This window comes from Nilaparvata lugens, chromosome 11 (assembly GCF_014356525.2).
Source record: "Nilaparvata lugens isolate BPH chromosome 11, ASM1435652v1, whole genome shotgun sequence".
In the NCBI taxonomy this organism is placed as follows: domain Eukaryota; kingdom Metazoa; phylum Arthropoda; class Insecta; order Hemiptera; family Delphacidae; genus Nilaparvata; species Nilaparvata lugens.
In genome coordinates this window covers 27,255,912-27,272,428 of record NC_052514.1, presented here as the reverse complement: position 1 = coordinate 27,272,428, position 16,517 = coordinate 27,255,912, and the positions used below count along the sequence as shown (strand labels likewise).

General features: G+C 34.7%; 1 protein-coding gene across 1 annotated transcript in view; it reads left to right on the top strand.

Moving 5' to 3' along the window:
• Positions 1-16,517, top strand: part of LOC111063969 (extensin) — a 39,312-nt gene that overhangs the window by 15,564 nt on the left and 7,231 nt on the right. Inside the window, exon 3 of the mRNA XM_039438036.1 lies at positions 15,725-16,012. Within this exon, the coding sequence (XP_039293970.1) occupies positions 15,725-16,012 (288 nt within the window). The remainder of the gene's footprint in view (positions 1-15,724; positions 16,013-16,517) is intronic.

Here is a 16,517-nt window from a genome sequence, read left to right as displayed (position 1 = left end):
CTTCAAATACAATAAATTGAAACTTAGTCATTATTGCAACTTTTATCCTTAATTCAGTATTTGTATTTTGTCTTGTATCTTTAATACATAATATTTTGTTTTGACCGTTTCTAATAATAAATTAATTATACCCAACATCTTGTTATTACGATGTAATTTTATTATCATCCAATTAGTTGATCCTTATTTCTCAAGCTCCATCATCAGAAATGAATCAGTAATAATTGTTATGATTTGTTTAGCCTATGATAAACGTTCATTTGATTTCTGAGAAGATAGATTGAAATAATTTACTAGATTCTCATAATCACGTCTACTTGTAGATGAAACAAATAAGATATTGGCGTGTTTGAAAGATTGAGTCGGAGTGCGTGTGATAAAAGTCTTTGACTCTTGTCTAGTTGAAAAAATCAGACATATAGCTTCGAATTAACATAGTTTATTATGCCTCTCTCTTATGACATTATGTAAATTTTTAACCTTGTTCTGGTACAGTCAGATGTTCGCGCTATACTTTGCGTTATCACTTATGCACTCATATTTAGACTGAAGCCTATCATTATAAAATTCTTCAGATTGAAAAACGATACTTTAATAGTCGTCAGATCGTTGTGATAACAATTTATTCTTTTATTTTACATACTGAATTCAAATGGAGTGTCCAGTTAATGCAATGTAGATCAAACTTTGAAAAAATGGTAAAGCAAGATTTATTTAATCATACATTGAGAATCTTTGCCTTTTATCTACTGTCACCAACCTCTAAGCCACAACAAATCTGTGACCCTTTGTTTTCTTACATTGGAATCAATTTTTCTCCTAAACCCAAAAACTCAACGAATATCCTGGGCAACGACAGAGTACTTTCAATTTTTTATTTTAACAAGAACCACATTCAAACATTTCAAGTTAATACAAACAATATACTTACAAAAACAAAGAAAATAGAAAGATTGATTGATTAATTCGATTCAATAAGGGCGGAAATAGTGCTCTGGGTCTTCTAAATAGGTCTCTAGGTGTCTAGAGATATAAAAGTTTCAGCCCATCACAGGAACACGGGAACCAAGAACTAGCAACATATTGACTTATTTGGAAATTTGCCAGGTGTGACCGTTCACATATAAAAAACCACCGCCTATTCAAAATCCCACCTCTTTACAGATTCTACATCAAAGATACGATCTTTAATTGACCAAAGCATCAATGGTTCAATCTTAATTGACCGAAACATCAATGATTTAGACATAATCGATGTTTCAGACATCATTAATTTCAACACCAATGACTCAAACTTGAGAGTTTCATCGACTTGTTCCCATTTATAGTGGCGATTAAGATTTAAATCTCTCTCGTGGTGGATAGTGATAGTCTATAAACTATGTTCTGCTAAGCTTGAACAAGAAGGGCTTTGATTCATACTAGATCTATGGCAAAATAGAGTGGACAATGAACACAAAACGGAAGGAAGAAAAAGGAATGTAGGTGGATAGCGGCGGCATCGCGAAAGCAGTAGGCTCAATAAGTAGTGAAATAGAAGGCGATATGCAAATCTAAACAAAGCGCCAAACGTTGCTTGTAAGTTGTCCCAACTTGTAATAAATGGTTTGAGCTGGTTCATGTTGTTCTTCATCTTATCCTCTATCTTTTTCTTCTGTTCCTTGTTTTTGTTGCATCGTCCTACTAGGTTGGCGGAGGTTGGCGAACTCAGTCCGCGGCGAAAATCGCTCTCAGCCACTCGTATCGGAAGAGTGGGAGAGGAAAATGGCCAAACAACCTTTCCCACTGATCTGCTGAGTACTTTACTGACAATATGATACTACAGTCTGGAGGATAGAGACTACGTGTCTCAAATGTGCTGTTGACTGACAAATAAATGCATTACAATAAGTGCATTATTGCGATGTTGTTCTAGAGGTATCAATAATTCGTCGAGGGAGTGTAGAGACAAATTGCTTCCACCCCACGAATAACTTGTTTTTATCTGTCATCTCCTCTATAATATTTCTTCCTTTCTTTCGTACATGTTTACGCTCTTATCAGCTCATGAATCCCGCATAGGTAAAATATTATTTTGGAAGTCAATTAACCATTGTAAACGTTTTCATGAATGAATTCTGCAAGAGTGTAGATGAGAACACTAACCTTTCCAATACGTTTATGATCACAATTCGCATGTACTGTGACCCCCTCAACTGTTCAGACACTGAATATTGAACGTGAAACAATATCCACTAACATAAGTGTTGGTGATTTTCTTATAATTATTCATTTTTATGCCAAGTCTCTGAGCTCCTACAACTATCAATTCATATATATATATATATATATATATATATATATATATATATCAATATTGGAGTTTTCCTCTTCTTTTCTTCTTCTTCGACTAAGAAGAACTCCATTTAGATGAGGTCGGTATTCGCGTCTCGTAGTCCCTTCCTCCGAAGCCCATTATCTTCACCCTCCTCCAACATCTCTGTGTTAAATCATTTATACAGGGACCGGCATATTAATCTGACGATTTTGTAGTAATTGTTATGTTTGAACCACTGTCATTGAAAAGGCGGGAATGTTGTACATCGACAGGTCTATTCTTGCCATTTCAGTAGTCAGTATGTCTTGGTCAAGTGAACATCAAGCGATTGTGATTGAAGCTTATTTTCAAAATAATGACTCAGTTATTTTAACACAGCGTTTATGTCGCAGACATTTCAATAATTTAAATCGACACGCGCCTGTTCCCACTATGAATACGATCTTGTTGTGGGTAAAGAATTTCAGGAACACGTTGTCCGCTTTAAAAACGAAACCAACAGGACGAAAACGAACAGTGAGAACGCCTGAAAAACGCCCGAGTAGCTGATACACGGTCTCCACGACGTTCAGCAGCGAAACATGCTGTTGCGCTAGCCATTTCTGATCGAAGTGTACGACGAATTCTTCATTCCGACCTAAAATTCCATCCGTATAAGATAATGTTAGTGCAACAACTTAATGCAAATTATTGGACACATTGCAAAGCCACTTGCGAGATAATGTCTCGAAAATGTTTTTCTCGAAAATGTCCACCAGAATGCCGTAATTCTTTCAAGTGACGAGGAATATTTCCATTTTTCTGGATTTGTGAATAAACAAAATTGAGCAGCCAATAATCCACAGAACTAAAGGAGGTCATTCAACGAGAAATTGAAGCAATTCCACAAGTGATGATTGAGCGAGCAATGGCAAATTTTAGAAATAGGTTAAGTGAATGCGTGAAAAGTATCGGAAATCATTTGGCTGACATAATCTACAAATAAAAAACTTTGTGAGTAATCTATCTAATTCACTATAAATTGCAAAATTTGATCTTTAATTTGATATATTATATAATTTAATTATACAAAGCACACTTTAGTTATTATCCCTCAAAAATCGCCAGGTTTTTATGCCGGGACCTGTATATAATTCTGTTACGTCTTCGCATATTATATCGATAACCAAATCCTGCAATCACCTCCCTACATATTATTCACCATTCCATCCAACTAATCCTCGTTTACTACATCTTCTTACTCAGTGGTTCAACCTTCAATTCACCTCTAATTCTTATTTTTATTCTCCATTTCTTACTCCGTCCCTTCTTGTCAACCCCACACGTTCATTACATCATTCTAATATCCGTCACTTCATTTCCTGTTCCTTCAAATTAGGCCAATTTTCAGTGCAATACAACGTATGTCCTTCCTCTGAATCAAACACTTTTTCTCTCAATGCGCAACTCCTCCAATTCAGCCAACCAAAATTTATTATTTGGTGTATCTCATAATACAACCCCGATTTTTTCTGTAATGTAGAACTCTAAATCCAGCCCGATGTATTTAGAACCAAGCTGTAAATATTTTAAGATTAACCTTATTAATTAACCTGGATTAATCTAATCCAGCACCATCATAAACCTCACATCTCTGTTCTTGTAGTTTATCAATGCCAGGAAATTTCTCTAGTGTCTCCATATTTCATAGAATTCGTCCTCAAACAAGATCGACATTCGACATGATTGACAGATAGTGATTACATTATTGTATTTCACAGTGTTTTGGAATTTTTATATTTAGATTATAAATATTCACATAATATTATCCATTTTTCACATTATTGCTAATACATTACATTCATTATTATAATCTCACAGTTATAATAATGATATTGAACGTTTTTCATCTGAAAGATTCATGCACATTGGGCTAAATATTAAGCAATGGATGATGCTTTTTGGAGAGGTAGAGAAGGCAAGTTGTTAACGATTGAAGAATGCATAAGAAAAACCACAGTTATTTTCGAGAATATGTTGTGTGTAAGCGTAGTCTGAGCACCTGTATCTACAAGTACGGTAATTTAAGATCTATAATATCATGTCTAAATCACTTCTCCTATAAAGACGTGAGCGACAAGACAATCATACAGTAATCACTTCTTGTTCAATCCAAAACATATGTCTATCTTGATTTGATGTATCAATAATGTCAAGATCAAAGAGATTTCCAGACTGTATAGTAGCTCATCCCAGACTTGATCGATAAATCAAGCAGTGGGAAGTCAATGAAATTAGTGGAAGTAGCTGTTGGGGCTTTAAATTTCTTGTAACAATCATGGCGCCCACTTTCGATCATTAAGTTAACCCACGATCAAATAATAAATGTAAATTAGAGTAGCAAATATCAATAAAAATGAACGTATAAATCAATAGACAAATACAATGATCTTGTTCTCAGAACTTAGTGGCTCCAATTATATCTAATCCTTTTCAGTGTGTGAGTTATATGTTTCTTTTGAGAACGAACAAGGATACCAGATTAATGATATCGTTTGATTTGGCAAAAGGAATGATACTTTTCAAATTTAACAAGTGATTGAACTTGTACCTAGCAAATCTAGAGTCGGCGCTTAAAGCAAGATGATACTTCATCGACATCGACCTACCTAAAATTTTAATACTACCATAAATTCATACTTCTTGTCCGTGAGCTATTCTTCCTGTCGTCAAAAGTTATACTCATTGACATTTGAATAAATTCATTTTTCTTGTTTCCTTTGCTGGTCTTATGAGCTCTACTACCTAGTGTCTACATATTTATTTTATTTTGAAGTTGAAGTAGCCTACAGTTTTAATTCCTTCCTAGGGTTTCATTAACTCTTCCAAAATCCATAATAAATTTCAACATTGCAAAACCTTTCGTGGAATATACTTTCAATCTTAGGCCTATACTCTACTGTTGGGTTGGAAATTAATGGAGCATTATTTCTACAGTTGGTTCTCTGAAGTTTATGGCCTTCTCTGAAACTTAGGCCTAAGGTCTATCACAAATCGCATATCGCAAAAGTTAATACAACACAGTAGTGAGGTCGCTTCATTATGCGATGTACTGATTTATCTTGATAGAATTACATAGAGTTTGTTCCATAATAAAATATTTTTTCTGGTTGAAAGACTTGAAACATTAAACTGATATTTTAAATCTTGAGCTACTATTCTATTACATACTATAATACTATTTTATACTGTACTTCAGATTACTATTCGGAGTGACCAGGATAAAATATGTTTCAGATCGAAGAAAATTGTATTTATTTTTCATTTTCAAAAGTTTAAAAATCCGTTAACAAGAGAGTTTTCCTTTCAGACCAAATCACGACAGCCATTGTTCTATTATAACTGCATCTGAGCGGGAAGCTTCTGAATTCTAAATCTTTTTTTGCCTGACAACTGAAAGGCCACTCAACCAGATAGGCACACAGCACACACACTGACAAACCAGAACGAATTGCGTAGTTCTTATTTTGTAGAGTAGAAAAACTGCGCATCGTCTCGCATCCAATATTCAGCAAATAAAGAAAAATGAAAATCAAAGCTAAAAAGCCATCCGAGACAGAAAATTAAAATTCAACGGTATAACGGCCGGTCGGCGATCGAACTCACGGAATTTACAACTCGATTCAAACGTAGAAAACAAGAACGAGTTGAAAAAGAAGTATGTAGCCTAGTAGTAGGAGATGAAGAAGAAGAAAATGACAATGAAGAACATAAAAGATAATGGAGTTGTAGAGGATGATGATGATGATGTTTGAGGTGGTTATGTTGGGATATTTAGGTGATGGAAACAAGAATGAAGAGAAGAAAGATAAGAATTAGGAGTTGGAGGAGGAGAAGGGGTGAGGGGTGAGAAGGGGAAGAAGGAGGAGATAGAAGAGAAAGAAGAGAATGAGGAAGAGATAGAGGATGAGAAGGAAGAGAAGTAAGAGAATGAAGAGAAGGAGGAGGAAAGGAAGAGAAGAAGGAGAAATAGGTTGAAAAAGTAAACCAATCCGAATGAGATATTATGAGGAAAACATGAAGTGATGAGTAAACGATAAACTAAAATAAGGAGAAAAGGCTTCTGTCAGAAGTGAGAGATGATAGACTAAGAGAAGGAATGGAAAATGAAAGTATTCAAAAAGATAAGGGTAATAGAGGAAAAATATAAAAAATATATAGAAATGATATAGGCTTATCGAATGAATCAAAAAAGGAAGGGGAATGAGAGAAGGAGGAGAGTTAAGTAAGGATCTGCGACTGGTATTAAGACGAGGAGAAAATGACAAGAAGTAGAAGAAGCAGAAGAAAAGGCAAGAATTGAAATCTATTGAGAAAATCGAAGGGATTCTATTGAATCCTTCCTTTCCATTAAGAGAATGATAGGGAGCAAAGGTAACAGGAAGATAAAAATGATACAAGATGAAAATGGAGAGAAAAAAGAAGCTGATGCGAAGTGTAGAGTAAGCAGAATGAGAAGAAGATTGCAGGAGAGGATCGATGATTAGAATAATTTGATGGGGTTGAACTGGAAATAATTTTTTTTTGCTTATGATGCCAACATAAAGCTTATTGTTTTCGCGTGCGAAATGGAATATGCGAGGGTGATCTGATGAGATGATCAAACGTCCATGCCCACCAATAGAAGGAGCAGTGAAATATTCATGTGATGGCAGGAAAAGGATAAGAAGAGACAAAACCCGACAATGAAGACAGATGTAAAATTGTAAAAAATGTGGAACGGTTTTTGAATCGGTTTGGCAGACGATGGCCAAGGCTGTTGTGTCATGGATGATGCTGATATTATGTCGTCCGACAGACTGGATCACCTTCGAGACTCCTGAAAAGTGTTACGTCATCTTGAGACCGAAGTCAAAGCCACGCGGAGTACAATGTCCAGGCGGTTCACAATTGGTCCGGGTCAGTTGAGGATGAAAGAGACACCTCCCGTGACTCCTCTCACCTATACAAACTGCTACTACTGTATCACTATGTTTGAGGCCTTTGAGAGCGAAAGTGCAGTAGCAGAATGAGATGAGAGCTTGAAGAACTTGGTTTTGAGCAGCGCTTTCAGAATACAGAAGCTGCAACTGTAGGCCTACATAACTTTTGAAATGTATAAGATATCAGAGTATTCTTCTGAATCATTGTGGGCCACATTCACTTGCACCATCTCAGTTTTAATATGGAGATCGATCAGCTGGTGGTTTAAACCGAGAATGAAACGCATTATAATAAATGTGACCATATCTTCATATAATCGTGGTTTAGCGTTAAACATAGATGGTTCTGAGCTTTATTTCACCCTGGAAGAAGTTAAACTTGAGAACTGCTAATTGGCATACAGGAATTTACTCTTCAGGGAGTAATACTGGAAATTCATTTTTGAAAAATGTACTTTATTGTAAATATATATTTTTCTAATGACTTTGAAAAAAACACTTTATCAGTTGTGGAATCATTCTTGTTATTTACCATTTGTGTCAAATTACATATTACATGGAACATTATCATTCTCTTAATATTGAATGAGTTGTATTTTGGTATTGAATGAATAATGATAATCTCTAATTTTCAGAGAATATTTGAATGGTAATGTAAACACTCAATGATAATGCAGTAATGCAGAGAATAGAACTTTATTCACTGCAGCAGAATAAATGGGGTATGAAATAGAAAATTTCATGTTTTGGAACAGATTTAAAATTTCAAATATCTAGGCTGCGACATCACATATTATGATTACGACCAGGATGTGCAAAAAATATATCAAAATTCAACCTGGTATGCGGAGCAATCACTCGATCCCTTAAAGGTAGAGCTAGGAAGAACACCTTGATCAAATTTTATAGAGCCATGGCGATACCTACTTTGACATACGGAAGTGAAGCATGGGCGCTGACATCAAGAATCAAAAATACAGTCAGCAGAGATGCGATTCCTTTGACAAGTCAAAGAATGCACAAGAGAGGATCGGATTCGGAATGAAAATATAAGAAGAGAATGTGATGTCCAACCAGTGTTGAGTTTGATAAAAACATATAGAAATAAGTGATCAGATCATGTCCTTAGAAGACTCAAGACCATTTCCCATTGAATGTCCTACTCCACAAGCCAATAGGCAGAAGAAGTATTGGTAGACCAAGGAAGAGATGGACGCCGGAACAGGCTTGAAAAGCCTAATCCATGACGAGGATGATGATGATGAAATAGAAAATTTATAATGTGAAGTTCATTTTTGTTATTTAGAAAAAAAATAAGTTCAGAGTTCATTCGAGAGATTCGGACGGAAACAGTTGAGATAGAAACTAGAACAAAATCATTTCAAGAGTTAGAAAAATCAATTGAAAAATGGTGCAGGATCGGATTATTATTAAGAAGAAATTCAAGATGGAACAATAATTATTTTCAGGCATTGCTCACGTAAAACTACGTCGAGTCTGCGCAGAACGAGATGAAACATATTGAGATAGCTAAGAACTCGAAGAATATTGAACAATAATGGAATTACCAACATCAAGTGATTGAATTATTATTGCATTCATTCACCCATTCTATGAGCTCTTTTAAAACATTAAGGTTGTTTGAAAATGTTGAAGAAATGAGTTGGTCAATAGAAAAGTGAGAAATTCCTTCTACTGTGATTGACGAGACATGTTTGATTGGAAGACTATTCTATTTTTCATTTTTTGGAACATTGCTAATAAAATCTGATATTGATGATTTAGTATTCTGAGCTGTTGGGGTGTGTCTAGCACACGACTGAAAATTCACAATTGATTTCAGAAATAAAGTTTGAAGCAGGAAAATTTCATTCAAAAAGTGTAACAATTTTGTCACAGACAGCCAGAATCTTGTTCCCGATGACAACTGAGAATGATCAAGAGTTGGAAACGACCTTTAGAATCTATATAAAATAGAAAATAATAATAATAATTGTGGCATGAAAACATAAAATGTTGTCAATATTGGTTACTAAAAAAGGGAACCACCCAAACCACTAAAAAGTATATGTGACTGATACAAGAATCACCAAATTGAAAATCACTTGTTAACACATTTTTTATTCAAATATTATGGACTACATCCTATTCCAGCAAGTCGATGAGAAACAACGTTTGAGAACACATTATTTAACTTTGACATTTGGGTAGCGTGTGTATCAGAATAAGGTTTGCCAATTGATAAAACTGGGAGTGATAGTCATTTGCATACCAACAGAAAAATAAACAAACGAGCTGAATAAACAAGATTATTGAGTTCTTCTTCTATGATATCAAAAATTATTATTTCAACGTTCACTGTACTTTTATTTATAATCATTGGTTCACTGAACGTACCACATAAGCATCTATTCAATACTGACGACAACAATATTCAGTTCCAATAATAATGGCTTTTGAGGTTCATTAATTGGAAAAATATTTTCAACGAACTAAATATTCTCTGTACATAAGATTGTTGGATGAAAATAATATCAATTTATTCCATAAAAATGGAAGAGGATATATACTAAAAAAGGGAACCTCTCAAATCAGTGACAAGTATACTCGTATGTGACTGATACAATTATCACCTTTCACAGTATTTAATCCAGAATTTCACTGGATCTCAGAATCTTTAGTCTATAATGAAGAAAAAATAAATTAGGAGCAACAAATATAAATGAGGAGCTTCCAATTCTATGTGTTACTGTATATCATCAAAGGAGTTTGGTCCAGGATCTTACTAAATGTGAAGCCTATAAAGAAGAAACGGTGAAAATCTTGCAAAATTATTCTTTCTGAAACACAAATACTGGGATTTTGTGAATGGCTCTTGAAAAATACTCCAGCATACCTACTCCATAGCGAAAGCTGGTTGACAGTCTTAATTTGAATACACGTGGTAAAAGTTTTGAACTATAATAATCTGCATCTGACATCAGTTAGCATTCCTCATCGGTAGGTCAATGTTGACGAATTATCTTCATGTCAGCCAGACAATGGACCAAAGTTTATGATGTGGGCTCAATGCCTTTATTCATACACTGCATACAAACACTAACACATAAGCCGTTTCAAATGTACAGTGACAACACATTTGCGCCGTTAACATAGAAGATACGTACCATGAAACCAGTTATTCATCTTTGTCAGCTCTTGTCAAGTGCCAAACACCGAAATTAAATTTGATAAATGCTATGTGTCAGAAATAATTCACTCTATCTGATGCTCTTCCTGATGATGATTCACAGTCAGGTTCAAATCTAATTCTGGTTCGCTGATTTTTGAAGTGGTTTTGGGATCGATTTCTGGGAATTCCACAGGAAATTTTGAATACGGTATTTTAAGTGTGCATACATTGTAATAGCTTCAGCGAAAACTCATCACAAGGTCTAGAGTAAAATTCACTATATTCCATAATTTACATGCAAATCACTGCAAATTCTAGTCAGGTGTCAGATTATAATCTAAATTGAGATGTTCATTGACATGTTTCATGTTAGAATTGGCCGACCTTTGTCAAAGAATTCGTAAAGAATGTTCTCCTCAGAATCATTCTAAAAATATTCTTACAAGAAACATCCAAGCTATCAATTTATTGCTTACTCATAGCTGCTAATTACTTAAAATAAGAAATTTTACGGTACGGTAATAAATTTTATTTATTCCTCAATGAATAACGAATTTAGCTCAAAAATATAGATACATCATTAATACCGGTAGTTATATTATTTTAAAATATAGATAATTCCAATGTGGTGGCATGTACAAAAGTACTATTGTCCTGAGACTATTTTTAGTTTAGTCAAAACTAATTTTATGAGTTTAGTTCAGTAGGGTAGCCATAACGATACACGTTAGCGTAGGATTTTGAAACGGGTGGCGGGTTCTCTAAAAATGTTGGGCCACCTATAGACCGTATTCACTGAGTGACCTTGCAACTTGAATTTGATATTGTTGGGGGATCGAGGGTGATAGAAAGATCAAAAGGGGGACGGTGATTAATCTCCCGAAATAGTTTTTAGAAGTTCAATCACAGGAAATCTATTTGAAAATTGTTGTCATTTTATAATTCTACTTTTCATTCCATTCGATCCAACATCCAGTATAGTATTATGACTATCCTATATGAGTATTAAGTTATGAGTGGACTGTTTACCATTTTTTCTCTTCATCCGTTCTCTCTCTTCCTGTCTCTCACAGTTTCACAAATCTTTCTCTCAAAACTCCAAAATGTATTTGCCCTTTATCTGTCTTTTATATTGTGAACCATAGCTGGAGAGGTATTCCTTGTCTCTTCTTTACGACATACCCTGCCGTGTAGGTTATTATTGTTTCTGCTTGCTTTTTTTATTGTAACCCAATTGCCTTTTTGCGTGTGAATGGATTACAAGTTCAGGAATTAACGATACGGTTTCAATTTCAATCAATATAGGATCCATCAATAAATTACCAAAAGGATTGTCATTGCTGTAGCCAATTGCGAATCATAGTTTCAACGTTCAGGGACCAATATTGTAGTTGTAGAAGAAATTGATTTGATTTGGGCCAGTTTTTACATGGTGCATCTTTGGATTCTTTAGGCCTCTTTTTGGGCTCATGGGGGTATTGTTAACTGGACTCCCCCTCCTCCGCTACGCGAATGGTTCAGTTTGTACTGAACAAACTCATTGTTTAATTATTTATCAGTAAAGGCATAGAGTCTGTAGTTTTACTATAAAACCCAAATTAATGTCTAATATTCAGACATAAATAGGTGTCCATACAATTATAGTCATGACTCTCGACTATTCCTTCATTTCTCAGTTACTATGATTTTGGAATAAAAAACGAAAAACTGTAATTAGGTACCTTATTACTTTGTATGGATTCCTACATAGGTTTTTGCCACCATTATCTTATCTACTCATAATAGAAAATTCTTTCTAATAGGCCTAGGCCTACATTCACTAATTATACCTATTTAAGCTTCCTCCTTTTATTTGGAGCTTTCTTGAAAAAGTACATTATGCATTTTGAAGTTGAATAAGACCGCTCCTGAAAGTATAGAAAGATTATAAGAGCATAATGGTTTCAGAAAGCTGTAACTATTTGGTAACTTTAAATACCAGCCAATAAACACAAAGAAAAGAATGTCAGTTGTCAATCACATCCATACTTTCTCACAACTGGGTCTCCGTAAATTTTCTACAATAAATATTTACAATATGATGTGTAAGAACTGAGCGCGCTTAGATATATCACCATGCAGATCACATATCCTGAACTGTTATCATTCCCAACAATAGTTGGTGATTAGCACTTTCCCATACTCCCAGTCTCACTTTCGTCTGCGTAACTTGCCTATTGAATAATTCCTCAAAGGTGCTAGCAAACTTTCAGCCCAAGTCTGGTACAGTTCTGTTATCTCAATGGAATTATTGTTCCGGCCATTACTGCTTCCTTTTTCAAGTTGAATAATACGTCTTCAATAGGTGCTGACCACATGTCTCTTCAAGTCCATTGTTGAAAGTGAAAGCTGAGAGTGTCTGGGTTCTCTGATTTATTCAATGAATGTAATTTTTAGCTGTTGGATAATATCGACAGGAAACGGTAACAAGGAATGACCGCTTATTCTATCTTTAACTTGGTTTTCCATATTCACTTATGGTAGTATATAAGTCCCACACTAATCCTATATTTTCCCTATACCAAAACCAACCACTGATAACATATTATATAGGCATATTTCTTAATAGGTAGCCTATATCAACGAATTGGATTTGTGTATTACTCAATATAGAGTATTTATGTGTTCAGTAAAGCACTTCAACGAATAGAATAATTATGATTTGGATTTGTAATATAGAGGCACTCAATTGCATGTGTTTGAAAGAGTTCCTTAAAGTTATCATTTTCAAATTTCAATCACTGTGTTTGATGATTGGATCATCATTCACATGTCAACTCAAACAAAAAGTAAAATGACATGCTCGGACTGTTTTGAACTTCACAAAAAACTCGAATGTAAGAAGCTTCAACTAATGGAAGTGAGGCAGCTTCGATGGGAGTATAGGATGGAGATGGAAGCAAAAGCTAAGGTGGTGTCTTCAAATAATAAGCCTTTGAAATCCTCATCAGGAAGACAACCAAAACGCATTATGGAAACTCCTACAATAATTGAAAATAGAGTCAGTGAACTTCCTGCTTCTTCCACTCCATCAAGAGCTCTAGGCCCAAAAAATATCGGTACCGTACTGAACATGCTACCGAAATATTGCCTCCCTCATTCCCTAATCCCTCAATTTGTGGAGAGAATAGATTTTCAGTACTGGAAATTTGTGATTCACAGCCCATTACACATGTTGGGCAAGATATCGCCATTCTCAATCGCAGGAGTGTCGGTCATCAACACATCCAAAGCGTATCAAACCAAGGTCGATGAATATGAGATTTTATTCGGATAGCCAAGGAAGAGACGTTTCAAAAATTTTAACGACAACAATCGTAAGTTCTCTAGTATGATTAAACCCGGAGCTAAATTCAAGGATATAGCAATGGAATCTGCAGAACTGGACGAACATGATGTTACTGTGTTCCTGGGAAGTACGAATGATATTGCCCGCAACGAAAGGGAGGAATTTCACACATCTCTTAGACAGAAACTGCGAGATCTACAGAATAGACGGGTGGCAAACGTGATTGTGTGCTCGGTACCGCACAGGCACGATCTACAGTACCCAGCTGGTCTGCCGTTAATAAAGAAATTCCAAAAACGAATAAAGAAAACTTGAAAGTATGTAAATATTTTAAGAACGCCGATACTTTACAAATTAAACAAGATTTATTCTAAACAAGAACTACAATTATATGGAATTTATTTGAATTATGTTTGATGTTCAGATTATTATTGAGCCGTGCCCATGAGATACGTGCTTGGATAATGATATCTAATTTAAGTTTGTGGAATACGAATTAAAGGCGAGAATATCATTGTCATGAATACAAAAAAAAATTGCATGCTTGTTATTAATAAGTATCGTAATTTAAGATTATAGTCATCCATATCCGATGCATACTAAGCTTTCAATAGAAAATAATGAGAATGATGAAAAAATTATAGGCTTCTGATCAGCAAAAAATTAATTTGATGCTGTGAAAATTAAACTGTTTATCAAAAGAGCATTTAAATTATAATTGGATAATTTCTGAATGTAAGGGAGCAATTAAAACTCTATTCACACATTATATGGATGTTATTAAAATTTACATCATAAACCATCAAATTTTATGAGTAGGCTGTCGTTTTTTATAGGCTATTGAGTCAGTATATAGCCGTGAGAATAACAAACATGATCTGTATTATAAGATATTGATGACCACTCATTAATTTCACCTTTTTGTTGAAGAGAAGTACAGACAAATAGCCTACCCGGATTTCTTAAATAACGACCTCTTAAGGACAACTAGAGTATTAATATGGTAAATTCATGATGGTGAAAATTAGTTTGAAAAAACTGTTCAACAAATCGAAAATACAGTTTGATCGATATTTGAAGAGCAACTACAACCAGTTTTTGGGTGTTGGAACGGTTTTGATGCGTTCTCCTTAGAGATTTTAGATGATTTCATTGAAAAATGTTACTTTTTTCAACTAAATTGTTACTCAACTGTAAGTTGTTGAAATTTTTATCAAGCATTCAGTGATCATAAAAATAAGTGAAATCAGCTCATTCAATTTGAAAAAGTAAGATACTTTTTCCCCGTATATAACTGTAGATTTTGCTGGTAAAGAAGTTTAATTATTCCAGTAATGCTATTAGTATGTAAATGCATTTGGCCTAAAAATTAGTTGACTGCTGAAATGAGAAATATAGTCTCTCTATAACTCTCTCTCATTCTATCCAAATTTGGGAAAGGAACAGTTTTGGGCTTTAAGCCTGTTGTTCCTTTCCCAATCATTCATAGTTGAGAATGATATTGTATCTATTGTCTAAATAAATAAGTAAAAGAAAACGTGTCTAATCACTACAATAACATGACACTCGAGCTAGGACAATTAAAGAAGATATTGGCTGAAATTATAAATGGGCACTCCAAGAAATTGGTATCTGAACAAGCTTGGTGATGTTTGACTTTTACAATTTCAATTTATAAAATTGAATGCATGAATGAATGAAGTTTTATTCTCAATAAGCTTAATACAAGAAAATGAAAAATACATGCATATCAAAAACAGATAATCAAGTTTATAATATACAGAACTGCATAGTCACGAATCACAAACTAAATATCAAACGACGAATCACAAGTTCTGAATCATTCCTAAATATTATAATTTTCTACGTGAATCTTAACCCTGGAAATTTTGAAAAATATAGTTCTACCTTAATTTTAATTTGAAAATGATTGGTTTTTGTTGCAGATATCCTTGTTTCTGACACTGATCGTGCTGTCATCGAGCGCTTTGGGCATTTCGTTCAGCGAGATCGGAGACCCGAGCCAGGGCTACTATGGCGGTCAGACCAACCCCAACTCAGTGGTCCCCCTGGCAGTGCTGGCCAACAGCCCCTACTCTGTGGCGCGGTCCTCGGTCGATGTGCCTCTCTACATCGTGCCCCAGTCCATGCTGCAGATGATCACCGATCCTCACATCAAGGCGATTTCGCCCACCCAACCTCTAGTCACCTGTCAGACGCCTCAGTATATCATGGTCAGCTATGCCACATAGTACATGCCTTCCTTCAAGCATTCAATTCTTTGTTTTATTGTATTATAGAAGTATTATAGCCAGCTGCTGAAAACCCTTCTTAGATTTAGCGCGACCATATTACGTCTTTTGAAGAATTAAATGATTGATTGATTAATTGATTGATGGTGGAGCACTATTCGCATTATTTCAGGGTTATTACAATTATTATCGCTGAAAATGCAATGGATAATGTATTATGTAATTGGAGAATGGTAATTTGAAAATGTCCAGAAGCCTTATGATACAGTTATCTCTGATAGTTAATTATAACTGGCCTCAAGAAAATGGCAACGTTGCATTACTATAAGTTCTCGTAATAATTAGGTTGAGAAATAATATCTAAATATAAGTCCATTCTGACTACCTACGTTATATTATCTTTATTCTAGAGATGAACATTTTTTGGCTAATTCTGTTGATTCTTTCCCAATCATTGACATTATTATATGCATGTGTTTGTGTGAAT